Below are 24,213 nucleotides of genomic sequence, written 5' to 3' on the forward strand. Positions count from 1 at the left end.
TACCACCATGAGCCAAGATGACCAAGACGCTTGGGACCTATACGACGCCCCAGTATCAGACAATAGTCCTGAGTCGTACCCTACCAAGCCCTCACCCCCTGAGGACAGCACAGCGTATGCACAGGTGGTAGCTAGGGCAGCAGAGTTCCATAACGTGTCGTTACACGCAGAACCTGTTGAGGATGACTTCCTTTTCAACACCCTCTCTTCCACCCATAGCACCTACCAAAGCCTGCCTATGCTTCCAGGAATGCTAAGGCACGCAAAGCAGATCTTCAAAGAACCTGTCAAGAGTAGAGCGATAACTGCAAGGGTGGAGAAAACATATAAAGCACCGCCCACGGACCCTACTTTTATCACCTCACAGCTGCCACCAGATTCAGTCGTGGTAGGGGCAGCTCGCAAGAGAGCCAACTCGCACACATCAGGCGAGGCACCACATCCGGATAAGGAGAGCCGCAAGTTCGACGCGGCTGGGAAAAGGGTCGCAGTACAAGCTGCAAACCAGTGGCGCATCGCCAACTCTCAGGCGCTCCTTGCGCGATATGATAGAGCCCATTGGGACGAGATGCTGCATCTCATCGAGCATCTGCCCAAGGAATTTCAGAAACGGGCAAAACAAGTGGTTGAGGAGGGACAAAACATCTCCAATAACCAAATACGCTCCTCTATGGACGCAGCGGACACAGCTGCAAGAACAATAAATACCGCAGTAACCATAAGAAGGCACGCATGGTTGCGCACATCTGGCTTTAAACCGGAAATACAGCAAGCGGTGCTCAATATGCCGTTCAATGAACAACAATTGTTTGGACCCGAAGTCGACACGGCAATTGAGAAATTGAAAAAAGACACTGACACAGCCAAGGCCATGGGCGCACTCTATTCCCCGCAGGGCAGAGGCACTTTCGGCACCTTCCGCAAAACAACCTTCAGAGAGGGGTTTCGGGGTCAAGCCACAAAAGCCAGCACCTCACAATCAACACCGGCTACATACGAGGGACAGTACCAAAGGGGAGGCTTTCGGGGCCAATACAGAGGAGGACAATTCCCTAGAAACCGGGGAAAATTTCAAAGTCCAAAAACCCCTCCAACCAAACAGTGACTCACAAGTCACTCAACCCCTTCACACAACACCAGTGGGGGGAAGACTAAGTCAGTTTTACAAATCTTGGGAGGAGATAACAACAGACACTTGGGTCTTAGCAATTATCCGACATGGTTATTGCATAGAATTTCTCCAACTCCCTCCAGATGTCCCACCAAAAACACGGAATATGTCAAAACAACATCTAGACCTTCTAGAACTAGAAGTTCAAGCATTACTGCAAAAGGACGCAATAGAATTGGTACCATGTACACCAAAAAACACGGGAGTTTACTCACTGTACTTTCTAATACCAAAAAAGGACGAAACACTGAGACCAATCCTAGATCTCAGAACACTAAACACCTACATCAAATCAGACCACTTTCACATGGTCACGCTACAAGACGTGCTACCACTGCTAAAGCAACAAGACTACATGACAACCTTAGATCTAAAGGATGCGTATTTCCACATACCGATACATCCCTCGCACAGGAAATACCTAAGGTTCGTATTCAAAGGAATACATTACCAATTCAAAGTGTTGCCGTTCGGTATAACAACCGCACCAAGAGTATTTACAAAATGCCTGGCAGTAGTAGCTGCACACATCAGAAGGCAGCAAATACACGTATTCCCGTACCTAGACGATTGGCTAATCAAAACCAACTCCCTAACAAAGTGTTCACACCACACGGATTATGTCATACAAACCCTCTACAAACTTGGTTTCTCCATCAACTATACAAAATCTCACATTCTGCCGTGCAAAACACAGCAATACTTAGGAGCAATAATCAACACAACGAAGGGAATAGCCACTCCAAGTCCACAAAGGGTTCAAAATTTTCACAAGGTTATACAAGCCATGTATCCAACACAAAAAATACAGGCAAAGATGGTATTAAAACTCCTAGGCATAATGTCCTCATGCATAGCCATTGTCCCAAACGCAAGACTGCACATGAGGCCCTTACAACAGTGCCTAGCATCACAATGGTCACATGCACAGGGTCACCTTCTAGATCTGGTGTTGATAGACCGCCAAACATACATCTCGCTTCTATGGTGGAACAGTATAAATTTAAACAAAGGGCGGCCTTTCCAAGACCCAGTGCCACAATACGTGATAACAACAGATGCTTCCATGACAGGGTAGGGAGCACACCTCAGTCAACACACCATCCAAGGACAATGGGACATACATCAAACAAAGCTGCATATAAATCACCTCGAATTGTTAGCAGTATTTCTAGCGTTGAAAGCATTTCAACCCATCATAACCCACAAATACATTCTTGTCAAAACAGACAACATGACAACAATGTATTATCTAAACAAACAAGGGGGAACACACTCGACACAGCTGTGCCTCCTGGCACAAAAGATATGGCAATGGGCAATTCACAACCACATTCGCCTAATAGCACAATTTATCCCAGGGATCCAAAATCAACTAGCAGACAATCTCTCTCGGGATCACCAACAGGTCCACGAATGGGAGATTCACCCCCACATTCTAAACACTTACTTCAAGATTTGGGGAACACCTCAAATAGACCTATTTGCAACAAAAGAGAACGCAAAATGCCAAAACTTCGCATCCAGGTACCCACACAGGCAGTCTCAAGGCAATGCTCTATGGATGAACTAGTCAGGGATATTTGTGTACGCTTTTCCCCCTCTCCCTCTCCTTCCATATCTAGTAAACAAATTGAGTCAAAACAAACTCAAACTCATACTAGTAGCACCAACATGGGCAAGGCAACCTTGGTACACAACACTACTAGACCTGTCAGTATTACCCCATGTCAAGTTACCCAACAGGCCAGATCTGTTAACACAACACAAACAACAGATCAGGCATCCAAACCCAGCATCGCTGAATCTAGCAATCTGGCTCCTGAGATCCTAGAATTCGGACATTTAAACCTCACCCAAGAATGTATGGAAGTCATAAAACAAGCTAGAAGACCATCCACTAGACACTGCTACGCAAGCAAATGGAAAAGATTTGTTTGCTACTGCCATAATAAGCAAGTTCACCCATTACATGCATCTCCAAAGGATATAGTGGGATACTTACTACATTTACAGAAATCAAATCTAGCCTTCTCTTGCATAAAAATACACCGTGCAGCAATATCTGCATACCTGCAGATTACCCATTCAACTTCACTATTTAGGATACCTGTCATTAAAGCGTTTATGGAAGGCCTAAAAAGAATTATACCACCAAGAACACCACCTGTTCCTTCATGGAACCTCAACATCGTCTTAACAAGACTCATGGGCCCACCTTTTGAACCCATGCACTCTTGCGAAATGCAATTCTTAACGTGGAAAGTTACATTTCTCATTGCCATCACATCTCTAAGAAGAGTAAGTGAAATTCAGGCGTTTACTATACAAGAACCTTTTATTCAAATACACAAAAATAAGGTAGTCCTAAGAACCAATCCTAAATTTTTACCAAAAGTTATTTCACCGTTCCACTTAAATCAAACGGTAGAACTACCAGTGTTCTTCCCACAGCCAGACTCAGTAGCTGAAAGGGCACTACATACATTAGACATCAGAAGAGCCATAATGTACTACATTGACAGAACAAAAGAAATTAGGAAAACAAAACAACTGTTTATTGCATTTCAAAAACCTCATACAGGAAACCCAATATCAAAACAGGGTATAGCCAGATGGATAGTTAAGTGCATCCAAACCTGCTACCTCAAAGCAAAGAGAGAGCTGCCCATTACACCAAGGGCACATTCAACCAGAAAGAAAGGCGCTACCATGGCCTTCCTAGGAAACATTCCAATGAACGAGATATGTAAGGCAGCCACATGGTCTACGCCTCACACATTTACTAAGCACTACTGTGTAGACGTGCTATCCGCACAACAAGCCACAGTAGGTCAAGCCGTACTAAGAACTTTATTTCAGACTACTTCCACTCCTACAGGCTGAGCCACCGCTTTTGGGGAGATAACTGCTTACTAGTCTATACACAACATGTGTATCTGCAGCTACACATGCCACCAAACTGAAAATGTCACTTACCCAGTGTACATCTGTTCGTGGCATTAGTCGCTGCAGATTCACATGTGCCCACCCGCCTCCCCGGGAGCCTGTAGCCGTTTGGAAGTTATCTTCAACATTTGTATATTTGTAAATATATTACTTAAACCTCATTTGGTACATACTTATTCATTCCATTGCATGGGCACTATTACTAACATACACAACTCCTACCTCACCCTCTGTGGGGAAAACAATCTAACATGGAGTCGACGCCCATGCGCAATGGAACAAAGGAGGAGGAGTCCCTCGGTCTCGTGACTCGAAAAGACTTCTTAGAAGAAAAACAACTTGTAACACTCCGACCCAACACCAGACGGCGGACTATGCACAACATGTGAATCTGCAGCGACTAATGCCACGAACAGATGTACACTGGGTAAGTGACATTTTCATTCCCCCTACGCCCTTTGTAATGCTTCAGTGAGATCTCAATCATTTTCTCACGTACCTCATGTGTGCTACTTTCGAAACATTGCACAACGGTCCATGCGGGCTACTCACCATCAAGACAGCCTTCTTAGTGGCAATAACATTTGCCCGGAGGTTGAGTGAGATACAGGCCTTATCATCTAAGCCGCCATATCTTACTGTGTTTCCGGAAAAAGTGGTGTTAAGCACCTGTGCCTCTTTCCTCCCCAAAGTGGTGACCATTTTCCATCTGGTTCCTAGCCCCCACCTTCTTTGCTCCTCCATAGCCCTTCAAAGGACGAGGAGCGACTCCACCAGCTGGACCTAAAAAGTTTTTTTGTTCTACTTTGACCGCACAAGAGTTTCAGGTGTATGACCAACTCTTTATGGGGTATGCGAGAGCAAAGAAGGAAGGGCAGGTACAGAAGCCGACCATTTCGCCCTGGTTCGTTCTCTGTATCAGGATCTGCTACTCCCTGGCTAAGAAGCAACCTCCTGAGGGTTTACAGGCCCATTCCACCAGTGGAAAAGCTGCAACTGTGGTGTTAGCACGTGGCGACCCAGTCCTGGACATCTGCCAGGCGGCATCATGGGTGTCCCTGCACATGTTTGTCAAACTCCACTGCCTGGGCAAACAGGTCCTCAGGAACGGCCATTTCTCCCGTTCCCTCCTGCTAGACTTCTTAATCTAAAACATTGTCCACAGCCCACCACCAGGAGGATATGGCTTGGGTATTTAATCAAAGGTAAGGAATCTGCAGCTAGAAGTCTCTATCGGATGAACAAGTTACTTACTTCGGTAAAGCATTATTTGGTAGAGGCTCTATCTAGCTGCGGATTCCTTACACCTACCCATCCCTACCCTCACTGCAGATTTGTTACTAGGGTTAGTGTGATCCCTTTTCCAGGGCCCTAGTTTTGACACGTTGCACCAGTTCTTATCATGGTTTTTTTGCTTCTGGCATGGAAAATTGTAGTAGAAGTAACTGCCCGTGCACTTGGGTGGCCCCTATATAGGTGGCCGCGATGTCACATCTGGTGCCAGTGACACCACACGTAGCCAAATTGAGCCATCCGACGGTGCACACAAGAGGTATTGCTCAGCAAGTTTCTGGATCAAGCCTGATGCCTGGGAAAATCAAAGGTAAGGAATCTGCAGCTGGATAGTCTGTACCAGATGCGTTACTGAAGGTAAGAAACTTGTTCTTCACTGAAAATAGGGATGTTTGGTATCAAACATTTTGTATTAATAAACCCTCTCTGATTCCAGTGATGGATTTATTAATACTTGCACCCCAAGAGCACCTTGGAGGTGCCCTCTTAAAACCTACTAACTGCTGGTGGGCTCACTGACTAGTTCTAGCCAGCCAGCCTGCCACCCACAGACGTTTCTGACCCCAGGGGTTCTGAAGGTCCTGGAACAAAACCTGCTGTGGCAGGGGTGTTGCACACCCCTCCCAACGGGATAACCTGCAAATCTGCATTCCAAGGCAGAAAGATTCAAAGGAGCCCACCACCTTTAGTACGCAGATCTGGCTCTCCTCAGAGGGAGATGCCAACCCTCCCTTAAATTAAGCCCATTTGGCACCTGGACAGGCAGGAAAATTAGCTATGCAGGAGGCGTGTTACATTTACAGGCTGGACACACCTGTAGGGTGATCTGCCTGATGTGACCGCAGCCTTAGAAATTGCTCTATCTTGTGAGTGGTTGCATTAGGATTTCTGGGACAAGCTTAGCCCCCTCCCCTAAGGAAGTTGTCATATAGGAGAAATAGTGACCATACGGGTAAGTAGCCCATTGACTATTTCACTCACCGTAGCACCCCTAAAGTTAGTATTTAGGGGACCCCCCCACCCCCTGGGTTCCAGGACCTCAGATCTTCGCTGAACACAGATGGAGTGGACAAGAAGCCTGCTCTCCCAAGAAACGAAGAGCACGACAGACTTGGCGCCAACCCTGTTGGTTTGCGTGCAACACCAGATCCTTGTCGAGTAACTGACCTGTCCTGCTGTTTCAGCTTCCATGAAACCGGGAGAGATTCGCAGGCTGTTTAGAGAATAAACCCACCTTGAGTTTGCCCATTGTGAACTTTCCAACAGAGTCTGCAGCCTCTTTTTTTGCAGACTGCCCCTTCCACCAAGACCCCCTCCGGAGATGGAGACCTGATGGTCCAAACCACCTCTGCACCCAGATGCCCCGGATGGACAACAGGACTACTGGAGTCCCTACTTCCCTGAGCATAGAAAAATATTGAACCCCAGACCAGCCCCCAATGACTTACACAGGGCACCCGATGCTGAACTGCACCCAGCTGCCCCACCCGTTGGTGTGGCCTAGGTCCCTGTCCTGTACTCGCCTTAAGTCCAGAAGATTGGTCTTGTAAGTTGCTATGAAGTACCTCCTTGCTTTGCATGTTTCTTCTCCTAAAGAGTAACATTACAGCTACAGAAAAATGCACTAATTGTCAAGTTGAAAAATTGAATACTCTTTAAAAAAAAAAAAAAAAAATCCTATCTCAAAATATTCACCTGATTCCAGTGATCTGGGTATCTAAATTTTTTATAGAAGTATGTGTTCTATTTATAAATTGGTGTCAGATTTCTTTGTGTGTGTCTCACTGTCTGTGTGTGCTCTACATGCTTAGCACTAACCTTTTGATATGCCTAACTGCTGGCCCCACCCTACCACAAAAGAGAGCATTTGGGGTGTCATTTGTGCCTCTGTCATTCCTCTGTGGTCTGCTTGGATTCTTTACATGGTGTCTCTCTCTTTGATCCACTATATAAAGAACCAGCTTCCTACAATAACATATTCCTTGTGCACCTTTTTGGAGTGGCGGCCTCATGCATAGCGCGTAGTTCTGCATGCTGGAGTTCAAATGCACCCCCTCCAACAATGCCTTTCAACACAGTGGTCACAAGCAGAGTGTCACTGGGAGATTCCAGTGTGGATGCATGCCAACATCACTTTCTTCAGTTGCAAAATTGCACAATCTGTTACACAGTTGCCCCTTCATAGACCCTGTCCACCGCTGTCTGCATTAGCACAAAATATTTGGCATTGGGTTTTTCATCAACGGATACACCTGCTGGCGGGGTACATTCCGGGAGCCAACAGTGATTTTGCAGGCCTCCTCTGCAGGAGACAGCAACAAGTCAAAAAGTGGGAACTCCACCCACAAGTCCTACTCCCATACTTCGGTCAGTGGCGGTTTCTAGAGATTGACCTTGTCGCCACTGTCCAAAATGCTGAAACTTTGCCCCAAGGTTCCACACATACAGTTCATGGGCAGTGCTCTATGATTGAAATAGTTAGGGTTATGCAGGCACCCCAAGCAACTCAATCTAGCAATTTGCTTCCTGAAGCCCTATTGTTTGTTTATCTTAAACTTCTTTAAGAGTGCATGTCTGTACTCAAAGAATCACACAGAATCTGCTTTGCTGCCAGGTGCAAGTCATTTGTCCACTACTCCATCCCTAAGCACATAGACCTACTTAAACTTACAGTTCAGGCTATCATCCACTACGTCTCCCATCTATAGAAATCAAGCCTAGTCTATACTTCCTTACACCTTCCCTTGCCACTATTGCAGTTTACCTGCAGACAAGAGAACACTTCTTTCTTAAGAATCCCTGTTATCAATGCTTTCGTGGAATGACTCAAATGGGTTATTCCATCCAAGGTACACTGCCCCTATCTTGAACCTTATTGTTGTCCTTACCAGGCACGGGGACCCTTTTGCCCATTATGGATCCTTGCCTAGAAGGTTACTTTCCGTGTCACTATCACATCTTTAAGGTGTGTTAGCGAATTGCAGATCCTCACTCTAGAAGAGCCTTACTTTTTAGGTTCCTAACAGATTGTCATTAGAACCAACCCTAAATTCCTTTCTGTGGTGATATCCCCGTTCCTTATTAAGCTAAACATTGAGATCCCAGTTGTCTTTCCACTGCAAGACTCTGTGGCAGAGGGGGGAATTCATACTCATGATTCAAGCATGCCCTCATGTGTTAAATCGATAGGACCAAGACTTTTACAAAACTCAGCAACTTTTTGTTGCTTTCACTAAGCCGCGCAAAAGACGCATTCTTTCAAAGGTGTGCATAGCTAGATGGTTTGTCAAATTAATTCAAATCTCCAACATTAAGGCTAGAAGGCATGTTCCTGTCCCACCAAGGCCTCATTCTACTCGTAAAAAGAGAAGCCACTGTGGCTTTCCTTGGCTGACATCTGTAATTCAGCTGCATTGTCTATACCACACGTGTTCACCAAGCATTTTTGTGTGGAAGGCCTAGCACGGCAAAAAGCAAGAGTTGGCCAAGTTGTTCCATGTACTGTTTAAACTGTCTTCTGCAACATCTTCTGTCTAGCCACCACTAACAGAGTTCTGCTTTACTGTCCATGCAGAGCATCTGTATCTACAGCCTCAAAAGTTACATACGGAATGTTACTTACCTTGTAAGCAATTGTTCTTGTCATGTAGTGGTATAGATTCACATGCGGCCACCTACTGTCCCAAAAGCAGTTGTGTGTCGCAGATGTACATTGCTTTTACTCTTAGTATTTACCTTCTTGCATGGTCATCACACTAGCCTATTCTAATGCTCCAGCTTTACGCTTGCATGCTATGCCCATGGAGCAATTACTCATGCACATTTCCGACTAAGAGATGTAATTATACCTCGTAACTCAAAAGACTTCTTTGGAAGAAAAATTTGTAAACATTTGAGCCAAACACTAGATTGCAGTAGTATGCAGAGCATGTGAATCCACAGTGCTGTGTGCTACAAACAGACGCTTTCAAGGTAAATAATATATTCATTTTCAAGCTTGTCTAGGGTAAGGATAACCATAGTCAAACTCTGTGTTTTTTTGGGACTTAAACTAAGGCCGTTCCTCTGTGGTTCGGACTCTTATCAAGTAACTCACTGAATGTTTCTATAGTGTTTGGAATTTAAATCTTATTGGAAGATGACATTTGAATACCTTCAATAAGGTGACATGCTCATCAAAGCAATCAGTCTTTCCACCTTGAGAAACTTCTATTAAATACAATTGTTTTCCACCATAAACGATTTACACATGAACTTGAGTACTTAAAAGGATCTCTGCCTCATCATACCTCACTGAGCCAATGATCAAGAGAGTCCATTTCCCTACTTTAATAGTTTCCAGCTGGTTCCCTCAGAACTGCCTTTGCTCCCAAAAGTGAGTCTTTGACTTCTTTAAGGTATTTAGTCTGGGGATTATAGTAAGACATATGAGTTACTAAAATTACTATTTGATACTAAGATACCATAGTGAAAATATTATAGTAATCAACATTGTCAGTTTTGAACTACATTTTGTGGATAGTCCACTCATGATATCTTCTGTATGGAATATTCTAGTGTTGTTCACAAAGAAATGAGAAATGGAATGTTTAGCAACCTTACTCATGTTGTCTGTGCATTTAGCATTGAATATTCACTGAACTCTTATTTTATGTATTTAATTTTTAGTTGTCTCACGTGACTGCACTCAAGTTGAAAGAGACTCACGGTAGGTATAAGTGGAAAAATTGAGTTTTAAAATGGGTACTTCAGTTTGTCAACATTAAATTATATAGAACACTAGTGATATACACAATAGACCAATTATATACCAACATGCTGCCATTTGGAACTTGGAAAAAGTACTACGAACAAGATGTCTCGCACTACCTATAACAAAGTCTGGAATTCATTTTGCAGGAGTGTGGTGTTCGTGCTCCTGGCTTTCGTCTATATTTTTTTGAAAACTTCAATTACAGCCACTGCCGCTAAGAAACAGATGTGTGGACCTTTCTTTATTTTTTCCATCAGTTTTTTTTTTTTTCTTGTTTTGTTTCTCTCCTTTAGCTCGTTCTTTCCTTTTCTTGCTTTATTTCTCGTGCTCTTTCATCCTTATTTGTTTTCGTTCCTTTTTTCCTGTTCTTTTTTCTTTTTATTTTGTCAGCGATTCCTCCAGAACAACCGGGCTTGTATGCATAATTAAGGGTGCACCAATCTTGAATGAAACTTTAGATTTGATCAGGGAGAGGTCTAGCTTGTAGATACAGCCTGTTGGCACTGCACTAATTGCCAAGCACTCTTCCTGCTGGTGAGGTAGCAATGACTACTCCTTGGGCTTCTCTCTCCACCCACTCCCCCACATGTAATCCATGAATGTGTAAGACACTTACTGGCCCCACACAGATTGTGTGAGGAACCCAGGGTAAGGTGGAAGTTTGTCATTGGAAGGCCATTTCCTACCATAGTGTTAGACAACTTGTTCCAACCAGAGTGCATGACCCTCTCAACCGTCTCTGCTGATCAGTCTTCTGGAGAATCTAGATTTCACACTTAAATTCCTTGTGCTGTGAAGCTAGTACCAGTGGCTCATTAGATTCTCAACTTGCTGTTACCCCACCTGCTGCTGGAGTGTTGACTGCATTGCATTTGATGTTAAATAAATCAAATTCATCTGACCCTGGATCAGGAGCTGACTGAGCCCTTATCTGCTACCTTTGGTGCAGTTTCAAGATTTTCCTCCATCCTGTCAATTTTATGCTACAATACATTCCTTAAGAGTTAATGCTGGCAGCCGCAGCATCCTGTCCCAGTGCACCTCCCTTCATCCATGCTGCAACTGTTGCAGACTAGCATGCAAATCCTGTGTCCAGTAGGATGTCATGAGACACGACTCACTGTACTACCCAGCAGTGTGAGACCTGATTTAGCTAACGTCCTAGCACTGGTCTCACTTGCTCCAACTGGGCCGTCTGGTATGGGCAGTTCTTAAATGCATTCATTTCCCACACTACCTGCTAGCTAAACAGCTTGGTTGTAACCACATCCCCTTGAGAACCAGATGCCCCTTTGAGAGAATTAGACCATCTCTACTTCGGTGGCTGTAATAGCTCCACCTCCAGAGTGAGTACTTACCATTGAACCGCAGATTTGCAAACAGGCTCAGAAGATTAAGAGGAATCCTTTCTGTCAGACTATGATCTCGCTCTCTATCTGAGAGGAACTAAATGTACTTCACCAGTATAGTGCACTGCTGTTCCACCTCCATGATTCACTTGGTTTTGACCAAGATTGTAACCTTGGTGGTACTCCTTTCTGAAGCAAAGATTCAGTCCTATCCATAACGAGACATTTTTCTCATGCTAGTTGTTTTGTGTGCAAGAAAGGTTGAGAAAGCAGTCTAGTACTGCCGCTTGGAAACTTCCACAAGCTTGGCTTTTCAGAGAACTACCCTGAATCCTGCTTGTTTCCGTCCAAAATGATTCATTTGATAGGAGCAATTCTAAACTGCAGCATGTCAAAAGTCCTCCCTTCTCCAAAGGAAATGATGTCCTGTGGATTAGATCACTTCTTAACAAACAAGACCACAGCAGCATGGTTGTTCTTCAACCTCGGGAGACAGCAAGAATCCATATCAGGATGATGTCCCATGCCACATTCCAAATGAATTCCCATTCCAAATGAATTCCCCTCAACTCAGTCTAGCAGAACACTGAGACCACCTGCTTGATGACCAGTCAAAGCTCATCCCAGCCCACCGTTTTCTTATTTCTGACCTTTCAATAATGTACATATACATTTACTCCAAACCCCTTTCCACCTGCCTTATTTCAACTGTTCCCAGACTCTTCAAAGCACAAGTTAAAGTCACATTGTGGCAGACTTAATCTGCTCCTTGTGGAGCAAGTGTGATTCTGCACTGCATATGAGGCTGTTTGAGTTCTGAAAGCTTTCTTCCCATTGTAAGCAGTCAGTTTTTTGAGTCCCGTAGGCAACTCAACAGTACTTTTTGGTTGTGAGGAAACGATGGGAAAACCTGCACCACAGCTCTGCCAGCTGACAGTGGCTCTGTGGTAATAGGCTTGCAGGTGCCATGTCCCTTCAAATATTCGATACGGCTGCAACTGACAACGCCACAACTTAATGCCTCCACTTGTCACACAAGTGGAATATTCTTCAGAAAGTGCTTAACCTCATGAAAGAAGTATGAGCACGTACACCCATATACCTTTGTAACTCATCCGACCACTAGTTATGGCAATTTCACCTTGTGAATGGGCTTAGGCTCCAAAGGAGGCAGACCGATGTTTGCTAAGTACTACATGAGTACTGTCGTCAGCGCTTCTGACACAGATGGTTGTCCAAAAGATCTGGGAGAATTGGGGTGCATTCTCATTCATCATTGTGATTTCATTCTGGCAGAAATGGCTCCAAATCTGCTCCAACTGGTCAATCAGTAACACATCAGGGCTTCTGTCTATGGATGAGGGGATGATATCGCTGCAAACCAAATCACCCGTTAGGAAGCAACTACCATATAGCCCTTAAAGAGAAGAAAAATATTTTGGCAGCTACCAGGAGGGCCGCAACCAGAACCCAGTAAAAACATACAATGAAATGGCTAGGATTGTTGGTGGGCGCTAGCAAAGAACCTAAACCAGGTAACACAAAAAAATACAAATTAATCGTTGCATAGCAATAACAATGTCAGTTTTTTTTAATAACACATTTTATTGAATTTTATGTGAAGAGCAAACTTGTACAGTATTGTGAACAAGACATGGCCCGACCCGCTCAACATAAATTCTTCCAACAGTGCCCCATAAATAGAAAAAATACAATTTCAAACCGCTACTAAGCCATAGGTATTTATCTCATATAGGTTCTGGGTTTGTACACTACATGGTTCAGAAAGGAAACCTTATTAGTCACACAAGTTCTACCATATTTTCTAGAGTTTTTGTGGGCATTCTCTGGCCATGCAAATAGATCTTTATAGGCTCATACACCGAGCTAGTCCCATTTTCCACCTCTGTAGACGTAGGGGACCTCGGTTTTTACATGCCCTAGCAATATCTCTTTTGGCCACAGTAAGCCTCAACTACAGGAATGCCAACTTTGATCTGTAACTGTCTATATAGATGGTAAGATTTAGTAGGTCTAATTTCATGCCCCTGGGGAGAAGCCATCTCAGTACCCTCCTCAGACATTAAAGCATTCTCCCAAGAAGGTGGACAATACTATGTGTTTAAAGACTCTTCTTTGGATGTGGCGTCTCAAACAATTCAGCAAGGATATTAAACCAATCTTCCAGAGCCTGTAGTAGGCCCTCTGCAAGTATTTCAATTGTTTGACTCTGAACTGGGATGCGATTGCAGCCTCCTGGGGGATGGCCTAGCCTCCACCCAGTCGTTGGGGTCAATAAATGTGATAATTTATGATCCGTCAGCTCATCTGCCATGACCTTTGCTCATTTTGGAATGTAATCAGGGCACTCAACCATGTTAGTAATGTGGGAGTAAGAAGACATGTCGAAGCTGTAGATATCTAAGAACTGGCTTGTATGGAGATCAAATTCCTGTTCGAGATTTCAGTGTGCTCCCAGACCTAATGTCTCCTAGTTCTGAAATATTAATGGCCTCCTAATGCCCAAATCCCAGTGTGTGTCTCTGTCCTAGCCAGTGCCCCACCCACAGGGCAGTTTCCCCAGTCAAATGCATGGTTTGACCAGGAGCCCAAAAGCCCAGTTCCAGATGCCAAATACCATTCTTGTAACACGCGGAAGAGAGAGCAGTCAGCACACTAAAAAGCAAGTGTGATGACTGTGGCTCTGTGCCACTCGATTCTCCGGAGAGAAAGGTATGGTCCTCAAAGCTGTTGCACTGCCATTCAATTAGGATTACTAAGTGGGCTGCTTTATCGTATGAAATAATGTCAGAGGCCATTATACCACCCTTGTAGGCAGACTTGAGACACTTGTATAAGGCAGTTGGGAGTGGGGGGGGCTGATTGTTCTAAAGGAAGTTTTGTAATAGAGGTTCAATTTTGAAATAGGAGCAAGAGTATGGGTAGTTATAGAGTTGTTATAACACTCTTGGTAGGACTACCATTTTATAAATCTAGGACTGCCCTAGAAAGAACAAAGGAAGTGCCTGCAGTTAGTCCTCTCGAACATAAACCTAGATGCTTGAACACCTCCGTCACCATATGTACGTCTCCAGCCCACTCAGACGTTTGAATTGACGGGGTGAGAAGGAAAACAGAGAATTGGGTTTTACGGAGGACGTGGATTTGTTAATAGACTACCAGAAAATCTCCTGAAGATTTTGAGTATTTGTAGTACCCATGACCCCGTCTCCTGCAAGTCATCCAGGATGATCTGGAAGTCCTCCTCATATAACGCTACCCCTGTCCAACACTGCCAGGACCATTCGAATCCCCTGATGAAAGCAACTGGCTAGAGGTACACTAGCCATTGCAAAGAGTAAAGGAGATAGCAGACACCCCTGTCGGGTGGCAGGCAACACCAGACACGTGTGAGACAATGATTTACCTATGTGGACACTTGCAGACAGGTCCGTTTCTAACAATGACAGTTATTTTTAATGCATTCGACCATTGGGTAATTTGTCAAGTTGTGTTCAGCCTTTGCAAACAGGTGCCATAGAAATAAGGTACAGCAGTGTATGTGCAGTGTATATGCCAGTTCTACGATGAGGCTTGTCTCAGCCTTGTGCTACGATTCTTTGTGGTAGCTAATGACTGGCTATGAGCCAATCCAGTTTGAACTTATTGGTATTGAGGAGACTGTTGATTTACAGTTATGTATATTTTGAATTTAACAACAACTCTGTTCCTTGATATTTACAAAATGAAGGATTTATACTTTCTAAGAAGCATGGGTGCAAATTAGCAATTCATTGTTTTCTGGTTTTATCAGTGCTTCTAAAATATCCTTCTATTCATGCTTTTGTGGCTCATTGTTGCTTGCTGACGTTATCCATGCATCAGATCAGACCTAGCTTAGCCTATGATTAGTGTTCAACACCACTTTACAATTTAAATGTTTTCTGCAAGGTGATGTCTACCTCACTACTACTTAATAAGAAAAGCAGCTCACCAGCTAACTGGACTGTTGCAACAAGGTCTTCAAGGGCTTACCCAACAAAGTTTTTGAGTAGAACAAATGCAAACCAAGCATCAAGGTTGGCCTAAAATAATGTGCAGTTCATAACACTAAAATCCAATAGTCCATCCAAATTATTCTGATTAATTGCAATACATGTCTTTGGAAGTGTACCTACTCCGAGTATACATAATTGTAAATGAATAACATGCACCCTATTGCTTGTCTACCGCTTTATAAAATGGTGACTGTAGGACTTACCATTTTTTAGTTTTTAAAGCTTAATGTGTAACGCTTCTTCGTCACGCCAGGCAAGCATTTTTGTTGCTTTGAGACAGATGTTGGATGTCCATTTTTTAAACAAAATATTGGTGTAGACGCTCGGCAGGATGACTATTTTTACTGCAAACATCCCACAATATGTATTAACAGCAATTACCACTGCTATATCCTTTGGCAGCTCGATTGGCTGAGGAATATAGCGGGAGCTGTCCACTCAGTGGGTTTAATGCACTTTAGACACAGCAATTTTGTGTGCTCTGGTGTATCTTTTTTTCGAAGTAAGTCTAGATTGCAACATGCTGAGTGTTCAGACTTCTGTATCTCCTTTAAGCTTGAGGACGTACAGCCCCACATAATTTATGATATCTTCTATATGCATGAAACGATTTTCCAACTACAAATGTACTCTTTCTGCATCTGACTATGCATTACCAATTTACTGTATACAGATTTCCAAGTGACTGCCCCTTTAGAGATGCAGGTTTTAATTTATACTGTGGGAAACCAATACACTGTGTAAGAAACTTAGTTCTTGGGCTTCATTTTTGTTCCAAACAGATTTATTTTCAAAGTAATGATAATAAACTAGACTAGTAGCACTTTAAAATGCTATTTACAGGGCTCTGACATTCAAATGTGATTTCCTAAGCCACCTAAGCATTGGTATTTAATATATATTAGCATCTATCCGAGCTAGTGAACATGCTAAATTGTACCCACTTAGTTGTGAAGCCATCTCTTATCAAACAGTGATAGCATACATCTATAGTACTGTAACAAGGTGTGTTTGTATAGGATCTAAAGCACAGTTCTAAAGGTGAAACCCATGAAGGAGCATTGGGCAGGGGGCTTAAGTGAGGTGAAAATGTGAAATATTGCTTAAGATGTGTAATACTTCACCAAATGTGAAACACAGCTTGAAGCTATGGGCAAAGCATTGACATAAGGTGAAACAACTGCAGGATCATGGCCTGATGTCTGAGCGGGGATGAAAAGGACAAAGTTATGTCAGTCCTGCCAACACTGTGAAAATGTTCATTGTTTGGGAGTAAGTGTGAACTTAACTTGGTTCCTTACACTTTCAGTGAAGCTAATTCACTTTATAAGATGCATCACACTTACAAAGAAAGGCATACTGTAGGAAGTTGGCTCTGTATGTACTATTTCAAAGTAAGAAATAGCATGCACAGAGTCCAAGGGTTCCCCTTAGAGGTAAGATAGTGGCAAAAAGAGATAATTCTAATGCTCTATTTTGTGGTAGTGTGGTCGAGCAGTAGGCTTATCAGAGGGTAGTGTTAAGCATTTGTTGTACACACACAGGCAATAAATGAGAAACACCCACTTAAAGACAATTCCAGGCCAATAGGTTTTTGTATAGAAAAATCTTTTCTTAGTTTATTTTAGGAAACCACAGGTTCAAGATTTACAATCAATACTTCAAATGAAAGGTACTTCACTTAGATATCATAGGAACTTTGAATCAGCAAAATAGCATGTACGGTTTTGGCAAAAATGGCAATAAGCTATTTTAAAACAAGACAGTGCAAATTTTAACAGTTCCTGGGGGAGGTAAGTATGTTAGTTTTGCAGGTAAGTAAACCACCTACAGGGTTCAAAGTTGGGTCCAAGGTAGCCCACCGTTGGGGGTTCAGGGCAACCCCAAAGTTACCACACCAGCAGATCAGGGCCGGTCAGGTGCAGAGGTCAAAGGGGTTCCCAAAAGGCATAGGATTCAATGGAGAAGGGGGTGCCCCGGTTCAAGTCTGCCAGCAGGTAGGTACCCGTGACTTCGGAGGGCAGACCGGGGGGGGTTTGCAGGGCACCGGGGGGGGGGGGGGGGGGGAGAGACACAAGTCAGCACAAAAAGCACACCCTCAGTGGCACGGGGGCGGCCGGGTGCAGAGTGCAAACAGGCATCGGGTGTGCAATGGAGTTCAATGGGAGACCCAGGGGTCTCTTCAGTGAAGCGGGGGGGGCGGCTCCTCGGGGTAGCCACCACCTGGGCAAGGGTGAGGGCCACCTGGGGGTTGCTTCTGCACTGGAGGTCGGATCCTTCAGGTCCTGGGGGCTGCAGGTGCAGTGTCTTTACCAGGTGTCGGGTTGTTACAAGCAGGCAGTCGTGGTCAGGGGGAGCCTTTGGATTCCCTCTGCAGGTGTCGCTGGGTGGGGGTGGGGGGGGTCAACTCTGGCTACTCACAGGGTCGTAGTCACCGGGGAGTCCTCCCTGTAGTGTTGTTTCTCCGCAGGTCGAGCCGGGGGCGTCTGGTGCAGAGTGGAAAGTCTCACACTTCCGGCGGGAAACGTGCAGTCCTTTAAAAGTTGTTTCTTTGTTGCAAAGTTGTTTCTTCTTTGGAGCAGAGCCGTTGTCCTCGGGAGTTCTTGGTCCTTTTAGATGCAGGGTAGTCCTCTGAGGCTTCAGAGGTCGCTGGACCCTGGGGAACGCGTCGCTGTCTTTCTTGAAGTGGTGAGACAGGCCGGTAGGGCTGGGGCCAAAGCAGTTGGTGTCTCCGTCTTCTCTGCAGGGCTTTCAGGTCAGCAGTCCTTCTTGGTCTTCAGGTTGCAGGAATCTATCTTGTTTGGTTCTGGGGGGCCCTAAATACTCAATTTAGGGGTGTGTTTAGGTCTGGGGGATTAGTAGCCTATGGCTACTAGCCCTGAGGGTGGCTACACCCTCTTTGTGCGTCCTCCCTGAGGGGAGGGGGGCACATCCCTAATCCTATTGGGGGAATCCTACATCTGCAAGATGGAGGATTTCTAAAAGTCAGTCACCTCAGCTCAGGACACTTTAGGGGTTGTCCTGACTGGCCAGTGACTCCTCCTTGTTTTTCTCATTATCTCCTCCGGCCTTGCTGCCAAAAGTGGGGCCGTGGCCGGAGGGGGCGGGCATCTCCACTAGCTGGAGTGCCCTGTGGTGCTGTAACAAAGGGGGGTGAGCCTTTGAGGCTCAACACCAGGTGTTGCAGTTCCTGCAGGGGGAGGTGAGAAGCACCTCCACCCAGTACAGGCTTTGTTACTAGCCACAGAGAGACAAAGGCACTCTCCCCATGTGGCCAGCAACATGTCTGGTGTGTGGCAGGCTGGCAAAACTAGTCAGCCCACACTGGAAGTAGAGTGTTTTCAGGGGGCATCTATTTCACAATAAAATGTACACTGCCATCAGTGTGCATTTATTGTGCTGAGAAGTTTGATACCAAACTTCCCAGTTTTCAGTGTAGCCATTATGGTGCTTTGGAGTCCGTGTTTGACAGACTCCCAGACCATATACTCTTGTGGCTACCCTGCACTTACAATGTCCAAGGTTTTGCTTAGACACTGTAGGGGCATAGTGCTCATGCACCTATGCCCTCACCTATGGTATAGTGCACCCTGCCTTAGGGCTGTAAGGCCTGCTAGAGGGGTGACTTATCTATGCCATAGGCAGTGTGAGGTTGGCATGGAACCCTGAGGGCAGTGCCATGTCGACTTAGTCATTTTCTCCCCACCAGCACACACAAGCTGGCTAGCAGTGTGTCTGTGCTGAGTAAGGGGTCCCCAGGGAGGCATAAGACATGCTGCAGCCCTTAGAGACCTTCCCTGGCATCAGGGCCCTTAGTACCAGTGGTACCAGTTACAAGGGACTTGCCCGGATGCCTGGGTGTGCCAATTGTGGAAACAAAGGTACAGTTTTATGGAAAGAACACTGGTGCTGGGGCCTGGTTAGCAGGCCTCAGCACGCTTTCAAATCATAACTTGGCATCAACAAAGGCAAAAAGTCAGGGGGTAACCATGCCAAGGAGGCATTTCCTTACACAAACTGACATGCACGTAGTTCTTCATGCCCCTTGGATGAATCATACCTCAAACTGTGTATACAGGGAGTGCAGAATTATTAGGCAAGTTGTATTTTTGAGGATTAATTTTATTATTGAACAACAACCATGTTCTCAATGAACCCAAAAAACTCATTAATATCAAAGCTGAATATTTTTGGAAGTAGTTTTTAGTTTGTTTTTAGTTTTAGCTATGTTAGGGGGATATCTGTGTGTGCAGGTGACTATCACTGTGCATAATTATTAGGCAACTTAACAAAAAAAAATATATACCCATTTCAATTATTTATTATTACCAGTGAAACCAATATAACATCTCAACATTCACAAATATACATTTCTGACATTCAAAAACAAAACAAAAACAAATCAGTGACCAATATAGCCACCTTTCTTTGCAAGGACACTCAAAAGCCTGCCATCCATGGATTCTGTCAGTGTTTTGATCTGTTCACCATCAACATTGCGTGCAGCAGCAACCACAGCCTCCCAGACACTGTTCAGAGAGGTGTACTGTTTTCCCTCCTTGTAAATCTCACATTTGATGATGGACCACAGGTTCTCAATGGGGTTCAGATCAGGTGAACAAGGAGGCCATGTCATTAGATTTCCTTCTTTTATACCCTTTCTTGCCAGCCACGCTGTGGAGTACTTGGACGCGTGTGATGGAGCATTGTCCTGCATGAAAATCATGTTTTTCTTGAAGGATGCAGACTTCTTCCTGTACCACTGCTTGAAGAAGGTGTCTTCCAGGAACTGGCAGTAGGACTGGGAGTTGAGCTTGACTCCATCCTCAACCCGAAAAGGCCCCACAAGCTCATCTTTGATGATACCAGCCCAAACCAGTACTCCACCTCCACCCTGCTGGCGTCTGAGTCGGACTGGAGCTCTCTGCCCTTTACCAATCCAGCCACGGGCCCATCCATCTGGCCCATCAAGACTCACTCTCATTTCATCAGTCCATAAAACCTTAGAAAAATCAGTCTGGAGATATTTCTTGGCCCAGTCTTGACGTTTCTGCTTGTGTGTCTTGTTCAGTGGTGGTCGTCTTTCAGCCTTTCTTACCTTGGCCATGTCTCTGAGTATTGCACACCTTGTGCTTTTGGGCACTCCAGTGATGTTGCAGCTCTGAAATATGGCCAAACTGGTGGCAAGTGGCATCGTGGCAGCTGCACGCTTGACTTTTCTCAGTTCATGGGCAGTTATTTTGCGCCTTGGTTTTTCCACACGCTTCTTGCGACCCTGTTGACTATTTTGAATGAAACGCTTGATTGTTCGATGATCACGCTTCAGAAGCTTTGCAATTTTAAGAGTGCTGCATCCCTCTGCAAGATATCTCACTATTTTTGACTTTTCTGAGCCTGTCAAGTCCTTCTTTTGACCCATTTTGCCAAAGGAAAGGAAGTTGCCTAATAAATATGCACACCTGATATGGGGTGTTGATGTCATTAGACCACACCCCTTCTCATTACAGAGATGCACATCACCTAATATGCTTAATTGGTAGTAGGCTTTCGAGCCTATACAGCTTGGAGTAAGACAACATGCATAAAGAGGATGATGTGGTCAAAATACTCATTTACCTAATAATTCTGCACTCCCTGTATATATAAAAAAAAAAACACAATGCTTTCACCAGAACATTGTACCTTTCATGTGACACAAAAATATGTAGTGGAAACTCATGCACATCATGACAAATTGTTGTTGCAGTTGTGATCAGTGGTCTATTAGTGTTGAAAACATTCCATAATATGTCCTAGTGAAAAATACAACCACTTTTGTATTATAAGACAGCCTGACTAAGAGAATTAAAGCTGGAGCTGTCTACATAGAGGGGTTAATACACACATCTGCATCGGAAGCTGAAAACTCATTTTGTCTATTTTGATTTCTTTTTTAGGTCCTCAATAAAGACCGCTTTCGCTGTCTTGCCAGCCTCAAGTTTTCCAAACAAAGGGCTTGATTTAGATCTTGGTGGAGGGGTTACTCTGTTGCAATGATAATGGATATCCCGTCCGGTGAAATCTAAATGCCATAGAAAACAATGGCTTTTAGATTTGGGCGGACGGAGTAACCGTTGCAATGGAGTAACCCCTCCTCCGAGAGCTTAAATCAAATAAAATTGCATACTTAAAGCCAAGCCTTTTTATCTGTTGTGCGGTTTGTCACTCAAATGATGTTTCTTCCCACCATTGAACACAGTATATTACAGTAGGTCACCCAACTTTAGCCACTGGCTGCTTTCACTTTGAGCTACTGCATTTTGCTTGTGCATTTGTACTGATCCACCTACAAATCCCCCAAGGTTAGAAATTTAAAGGCTTTTGTATTGCTGGTACTTATGTATATTTTGGTGTTTTCACCTATGTCCATAACAATCAAGAAATGTATTAGAAGCTGCAATGTTTACTCGCCATAAACCAGTTTGGGCTTATTTATTTATCCTATAAAAACAAATACAAATCATAAGTTTATGTTCAAACCACATACCCTCCACTTTTGGGAGAACATTTAAGGAAATTGCATATGGCATGAGAGGGTTCTCTAGTAATGACTGGAGGAACTGCCGGTATGAGAATTTGTTACGAGACTGAAGATGTATTTAAAAAAATCATGGTGAAAATACATATAAATACCAATTAAAGGACTTTTGGCTGAATTTCTTTATGCATTGGTTTGATTACCTGACCTTAACAGTTTGCTGCTTGCTACCCCAAATGCACGGCATTATAGTTGACTAGCACAGTTCTGTTCTAGGCTGTAGCACTAGTGGCAGCCCAGTCTGCTAACATTAAAATGGAAGACATTTGAATTTGTATGTATTAAAGTGTCATTACAGTGTTCCGTCCTAATCAAGACATTTAAAGTTCCATGTTGACTCGTATTAATAAACCAGCTTTAACATATTTATTTGTCCTAGAGAAAACAAGCGCAAACCATATTAGTATATGCTGAGGCCACATCCCTTCAGCTTTAAGGACATTTGGAGCAGTTCCATCTGACTTGAGGGCCATCCAATGACAACTTGAGGTACTAATGGTTTGTGAAGATTTTAAGCAGTCACATCTGACTCGAGGGTAATATAGTGACCACTTAAAGCACATCAGTTTTGTGAAAGACTTTTAAAGTAGTTGCATCTCACTTGAGAGGGACATCTAGTAACATGAGTTACTGCAGCTTTGTGACGACTTCAAGCATGGATCTGCCTCTTAAGAGACAGACGTCTAGTAAACTCTTGCTGCTCTGAAGCCTTCTAAAAGGCTTCAGGCAGTTACTTTTGCCTCTTGGCGGCAATCTAGTAACATTGAGGAACTTCAGCCTTGTCAAAGACTTCAAGCCCTTTCTTCTGGCTTATGAGGGACATCCTGTCATGACCTGAGGTACTGCAGCTATGCAAAAGACCAGACCTGTTGACTTTGAAAATGCTTTTTTTTTCTTTACAGTCTTGATTCCCTGTATGCTAAGAGCTTGCCAGATTCAAAGGCCACTCTCTAAAATCTACTGTGTCCAGTTCAATTCAGTGTCCATGGAAGGAAGTCATTTGCTAGGTTTACAAATTAAAGAAAAAACAACCACATTTTTGCAAGGAACATGCCTTATTGGACTAAACTAAATTTTTGTTGCAGGATTTCAGTGCAATCTTACATTTAAGCAACCAAAAATGTTGCATGTATCAAGCCATAATGCTTGTAAGATTGCTCATTTTGTGCACTCTGTATTTGTAATTCTATTTATATAGTGCTTACTACCCCTGATGAGGTGTCAGTGCTTTTCAGTGAGTAGCATGCTACTCTGAAACCCAAAAGGATTAGTAGTGGATTAGTATAGGGATATATGAGTAAAGTTGAGCGGTTATATTGAATAGAATAATGGAGGGATAGAAGAGGGAAAATCTAAGTGTTAATTGGGAGATCATAGTAGTAAGATGATGTTTTGGATGAGTAGGGGGGAGATAAGAGGGAAGAGTCTGTAGAAAGGATTAGGGAGATCATAATAAAAAGAGGTTTGGGATGAGTCAAAGGAGAGAGATACATGAGTAACGAATTTAGAAGGGTTGTTTGAGAGATCATAGTAGTAAAATGAGGTTTGGAATGAGCCAGGAGGGAAAGAGAACGGAAGAGTCTAGAAAGAGGTAGTTTGGAGACCATTGTAGTAGAATGAGGTTTAGGGTGAGTCAGAGAGTGGAGATAGAGGACTGATTGAGAGAGGTGTAGGATGAGACAGAATAGTGTATTGGAGAGATACATGACTACATACAAAAGGCTATATATGTATAAGGACGATAATATATTGAGATTTAAAGTTTTACTGTATAAACCCAGACTTGCAGTACTTAAAGGTAATTGATTTGTGTATTTTTTTTTTTTTATAACTCAGTTGTTTTAAAAATATATATTTTTTTACTTATTCTCAATATTTCAGTAGTGAAATGTTTGTAGATAGTTATGATAATTTTTACCTATTGTGAAAAAGCAGAGACCCATAAGCATCTATTCAAACAACTTATTATTATTATTTTTTTTAAACATATGCAGTGATCTATAAACATGTTAAGCATAGAACAATATATATTTAACTGGAAGTAATATATACCTTTGTTAACC

The 24,213-nt window shown here is 43.6% G+C and overlaps 1 protein-coding gene across 5 annotated transcripts in view; it reads left to right on the forward strand.

The window, feature by feature from the left end:
- The window catches only part of GPCPD1 (glycerophosphocholine phosphodiesterase 1), a 741,593-nt gene that overhangs the window by 537,664 nt on the left and 179,716 nt on the right, over positions 1-24,213 (forward strand). For all 5 annotated transcript variants that reach the window (XM_069234162.1, XM_069234166.1, XM_069234163.1 and 2 more), the window contains exon 14: positions 10,082-10,121. In XM_069234162.1, the coding sequence (XP_069090263.1) occupies positions 10,082-10,121 (40 nt within the window). The remainder of the gene's footprint in view (positions 1-10,081; positions 10,122-24,213) is intronic.

This window comes from Pleurodeles waltl, chromosome 5, assembly GCF_031143425.1.
Source record: "Pleurodeles waltl isolate 20211129_DDA chromosome 5, aPleWal1.hap1.20221129, whole genome shotgun sequence".
Classification (NCBI taxonomy): Eukaryota; Metazoa; Chordata; class Amphibia; order Caudata; family Salamandridae; genus Pleurodeles; species Pleurodeles waltl.